The sequence below is a fragment of the Pterocles gutturalis genome, unplaced genomic scaffold (genome assembly GCF_000699245.1).
Source record: "Pterocles gutturalis isolate BGI_N339 unplaced genomic scaffold, ASM69924v1 scaffold17118, whole genome shotgun sequence".
NCBI classification, from domain to species: domain Eukaryota; kingdom Metazoa; phylum Chordata; class Aves; order Pterocliformes; family Pteroclidae; genus Pterocles; species Pterocles gutturalis.
The window spans coordinates 7,035-12,356 of record NW_010120806.1 but is presented as its reverse complement, the minus strand read 5'-3'; the positions used below and the strand labels follow the sequence as shown (position 1 = coordinate 12,356).

Genomic DNA, 5,322 nt, shown 5'->3' with positions numbered 1-5,322 from the left:
ATGTATATAAATAGCATGCAAAAATTGTAGTGATTTCCAAAATCTGATTACAAAATCCACACCGGTCACATATATAGCCTGCTGAATGGGTGTATGAGATTGTCCTTGATGAAACATGACCTCCACTTTAGTGGCCACGGGGCTCATCAAAACGCAGAAGTACCTCCCAACTTCCAGATTTCTATTTCAGCTTTTTGCCTTTGCCCATTTGGGAAGAGGGGAGGGAGGGGAGAACCCCACTGTGCACAACTAAAGGTTAAATACTCTGCTCTTAGTGGAACCAAGCTCCCAGCGTCACCCTGTGTTGCCATCCCTTGGGACAGCGTCCCCGGGAGCTCGGCGGGATGGACACACTGCAGACCGGAGGAGGCCACAGCCCTGCCTAGGAGCTTTTTGGGTGAAGGCAATGGGAGTTGTGTTCCAGAAAGCTCGCAGCTTGCTTTCCCACACCGGGCTGTTTCCTGACATGGCTGTCACCCAGGGACCCCTCCTTACTTCGTAGGGACACTGGTGGGCAAAGCCAGCGCTGAAGGAGTCAGTTCAAGATGCTTCCACAGTACACAACAGTAGCAATGGATACACTGGTTAGAGAGTTGTACCTGCTCTACAAATATCGGTACACTGCAAAGCCTGACAGGTCATGGGGACTCTTCCCACCCCACCCCACAATTAAGAAAATATTTCTCTATTCCTCCTTTATGCTGAAAACAATTCCTTCAGAGTTAGCTGCAAAAGAAAAAAAAAAAAAAACATAGCACGAAAGGCACGTTTCAGCTGAATACGAATGAAATCAAGGACCAGCAAATACAGAAATTGTTTCTGGAAAGTATTAGCGACTTTTAAGCTTAAACTTCACAAATATATTGCAATAAGCAAGTGTGATTCAATCAACTGGTGAGAGCCTGAAGACACTGGGTCTGTTCCTAACGCTGCAATTAATTTGCCATTTGGCCTCGGGCATAATGCTTCACTTCTTATCTTCCTGCAGCCACGAGTGATGGGAAGAAGAGACATTCATGCATCAATGCCTTCACCTCTCCGTGCCACGGCACAACCCCTACAACCCTTGCGTTGCACCAGGGAGGTACCAGAGTGGCACCGCAGCTCCCTGACCCCACCGCCGAGCCTCCCCGCCAGCCCCTGCGCTCCTACGGCTCCGCCACTTCCAGAGGAAGAAGGCATTTCTACAGATAAAAAGAGCTAAAGAAGCGCTGCTACGGCAGTCCTTGAACTACGCAACCGAACAGATCGCTTTTTCCTTTGAGTTTTGGGATGCTGTGACTTCACAAACCAAGTACCATAAAAGTGAAGCTTGTGTTTTTCCCAAAGAGCCCATATTTGCTCACGGATGTTTAATATTACAAGCAAAAGAAAACGACTAGCTACTGCACTTGTTAGCCATGAAGATGGTTCCTACTGCTTCAGTAACGAAGATGCGAGAATTAATTTATTCAGGAGTCACTAAGAGACTGATGAATCCAGCCCACCAAGACCGGAGATGTAATTCTCTGTGTGTCTGAAGGTACAAAGCTCTTCACCCACACCAATCCCTCTGGAAATGCACGTTTGTCTCACCGAAGTGCAAGTTACCCACAGGTATCGACACGGATTGAACACTGTCCCGGAGCAGTACCGTTGGCTGTGGCATCGCTTGACTGTCAGAGTCATCCGTCAGTCCAGTTCTCCACAGTCCCTATCCCTGAATGATACTGCAGCGACGACTCCCTCGACAAGGAAAAGCTTTGTGAGTACAGGAACTCGTTCGCCGCGTTTAGGTGCGGAGAGGGGGGTTTTCTCTCGCACACAGACGGGTGCACCCTTTCCCTCGGAAAAGATGAAGAAGGAACGCGCTCCCGAACCTGAGACTGGGACAGCTGGTTGTAGACACTGAAGTGGCTGTTACCTGGTGGCTGCGAGCCTTGACCCGCGATGGACGGGAGCCGCGGCATCATGGTGGCGGCAGTGAAATGAGCGGGGAAAGGCTGGTAAGGGACAGTTTCCATTGTCTGAACGCTGTAGCTGGTGTAAGGTGCGACAGAAGTCCACATATTGCAGCTCAAGGGGGGAGGCGGAGGGGGCAAGTCATCGACCGTAGAGACACCAGCGATTTCAGCCCCAGAACCAGAGTACATGCACGCTTCCCGCGGCGTCACTTCACTGCAATAGGACGGGCTCAGCATCTGCTGATCGTACGGAGGCGGGGAACGGAAATAGTGATCGTCACCTACGGACGAGGAGGCTTCCAGGTAGGAGCGTTTGCAGGGCAGGTCCAGGTGCCGAGCGCTTTCTGCAAACAAACAAACAAAAAAAAGCACATTCAGGAGCAGGTCCTAGAGCATTTAATATGAATCTGCTATATCGGAGAGCCTGGGGAGGTTTTATGGAGTCCCCCTAGAAGCTGAGCATGCAATCTGTGATTATTTCGCTAACCAGCCCATGCTCTTTTTCATATTAATCTGGTTAAACCATTTTGAGTTTGGAAAGACAATGTACAACGTCAAAAAGACATTGTGTTACAAATGTCAAGCTAATCCCCTCAGCCTCAAAGCCTTCTGGTGACATTTATCAGGTTAAGTGAGGGACTTGGGCTACTATTCTCACATCAGAGACTACTTCACGTTCATCCAGATAACAGAGGTCCCTGACACTCCTGCAGAGTTACTCCTGACAAATTCAAGAAGTCTCTGAAAGGGTCTTATCGCAGCCTGCCTTCCTGTCATTACAAAAATGACCATACATTTCCCAGATATTCACGTCAAAAGCTGCAGAAATATTGCCAGATAAAGGAGCCCATTCCCAGTCATCGGCCCTTCCCTCCGCCCTACGCTGAGAAGCTGTAGCCCCTCTCCTACGAATGACGATGACCGCAGCCGTGTTTACCAGCAGCTTTCTGTTAGCTATTAGGAATATTCTCCAGATGAGAATATATAAATATTGGTGAATTCATCTGCAGAATAGACATCTGCTGACATGACACATTTGCCGTGCAGTCCTCATTACTGGTGCTGTTAGATTCTTCATTTGCCCATGATCAGAGGATTCTCACAGCTTAAACGAATTAGTGGCCAATGAGACATGCAAATAGAAGGATTTTTTTCTGTGCAAAATTTTTCCATTTAACTTAAAACGTGCCATGATCTCATCTGACGCTGGACTAAAAAAGAAGAGAATGTAGTTACAGTTCACTTCTTGAGAACGAGTGGATAAGGAGAAAGGGATGCTTACACCCAGCTACCACAGTCCCACTAATCTGCAGACGTCGAGAGAATTGCTAATGGCTTCATCCTGGAAAAGTGCTGAATGCGTAGAACTTCATTAATGCTAATGGCAGTGTCAGAACATCTCGGGATAGATAAGGCCTCCTCTGAACAATTATTAATTCATCTGATGCTAACAATAGATAATTTTCCAGCAAAGCTTCATGCCATTTGAATTATGCATTCTGATTATTTTTTTCAGCTCTGACTCAGAGTCTAAATTTGCCTTCTATGGGACAAAACCACTAAGAACTGCCCAAAACGTGGCTCTTGGGCCCTGACCCTCCAAAACGCTTTGCTCACATCGGTATCTTTGAAGATCAAAGCCTTACAGGGTGATCCAAAATGAACGGGAATTGGTGATACTCTCTCAGTGCTCATCCTCTCAGGTTTATTTGCTATAATATTTTTCTAGCTGTCAACTCGAGTTACCTCTTCTTTTTAGGCAATGATAGAAGAGCCCTGAATCCCTCTGTGCTGTGAAGGTGTTTAGTGGCAGATCTTGAGTATCCGAAGCTGCAAATTGCATGTGAGCACCGTTCTCATACTGATAATGTTGCAGGGTCTGGTGATTCCCGTGAAGTGGGTTCACATCTGGCTTTGTTGAAAGCTGGCCGTGGCTGGACACCAACCTCTGCCTCATGATGCTTTTGGAAATTACCGGATATTCTTTGCTGAAGGAGGTGAGAAAAATTATTACCAGTTAGATGGCAATCAGCGTTAACAGGAGGATGAAATATTAGTTTGGCTTTCCTCAAGCATCTCCATCCAGTGACTTCAACACCCTTTGCCAAACGCGATGAACTCACACTCATCACACTCCGCTGGGTGTGGGCGAGCGTTACAACAACACGCAGCATGTCTCACTGAATTACCAGGGTATAAATGGCATTAGAAGCCCTCATGCCCTCAAACACAAGAAAATGCGATGTCCCCCCACCTTTTAACTTCTTCTCCAAAGACATGCAGCACATCAGCAGCAGAAAAAAGATCAAAGCCCAGCTCAAAGGCGTATTTCTGCACAGAGCATGCGTCTGAAGGGTGCGCTGGCTGGCTGCGTGTCCGACGCTGCCTGGGCTCAGCCCACCCGTGCATGCTGCAACAGCTCCCCTGAGCCCCCCCTGCCACCGTCCCTCCTCGCACCGTGCGGCCGTACCTTTGCAGCCGTGCCACGCGCAGGTCGCTGTCGTCGCTCCCCCTGAATCCCTTGGCGAAGGGGTTGTTTTCGATTTTCAGCTGGGTTATCTGGAAAAGAATGAAACCACAAAGCGTTTGGAGATCGGTCAGAGCCACCGGTGCCACCGCGGGTCTGAGGCTGTGGGTCTCTCGGATGCCCCATCCCATGCGACACCCCACAAAGGGCAGAGCCCACCGGGGTTTCAGCCATCTAGAGGCGTGGTGGAGGAGACGGCATCTCCGCGTTCGGCGCTGAGAAGCTGAGCTGGGAAGTTCGGTGCGAGGGCTTGTGGAAGCAGCTTTCAAAGCCAACAAAGTTGTTGATTATGAATGAGGACAGGAATGTGAATTTCCTTAGCTCTGGGTCCTGTGTTCTTACGCTGCACTCTTTTTAGCAAGAATATATTTGTCTGATTTAAAAGATTTCCTGCGTCTCCATGTCAGAGCGTCCTGTTCCTTATGCTGCAGCTCTCCCTCATTTCCACAACAATTTTATATACCTTTACATTCATCATTCAGTCATTTTTCCTCTGTGACAAGTCTCATAACTCAAATAGTGGGTTGTCTTTGGGCCAGGGAAAGGTGCTGCCTTTTGCAAGAAATGCCTTCTCCCTGCTGCCCGCAGGAGCTACTGTGTATTAAAAGGATCAAAATGCCTCAAAATTGACTTAGACCAGATTTAATTTTCTTGGAGCTTAGCTTTTGTAAGGGAACTGTGAAAGCTCTGCTATTTCATTAAAATTCTGTTTTAAAAAAATTATGTAGGTGTTTTTATTCAACATTCATCTGTCTTACAGCCCTGGAGATCTAGTTTTTCCTCACCAATCCTGCCCCCCTCTCTCTTCCCTTTACAAGGTGGGAACATGCCAAAGCCGTGCAATGGCCAGGA

The 5,322-nt window shown here is 48.0% G+C and overlaps 1 protein-coding gene across 1 annotated transcript in view; it reads right to left on the bottom strand.

Moving 5' to 3' along the window:
* Positions 1–1,664: 1,664 nt before the first annotated feature.
* TBX4 (T-box 4) overlaps positions 1,665–5,322 on the bottom strand; it is a gene marked incomplete at its 5' end in the record, with an annotated part of 5,679 nt that continues 2,021 nt past the window's right edge. The window contains 3 exons of the mRNA XM_010077032.1: positions 1,665–2,287; positions 3,690–3,931; positions 4,414–4,502. Of these exons, the coding sequence (XP_010075334.1) occupies positions 1,665–2,287; positions 3,690–3,931; positions 4,414–4,502 (954 nt within the window). The remainder of the gene's footprint in view (positions 2,288–3,689; positions 3,932–4,413; positions 4,503–5,322) is intronic.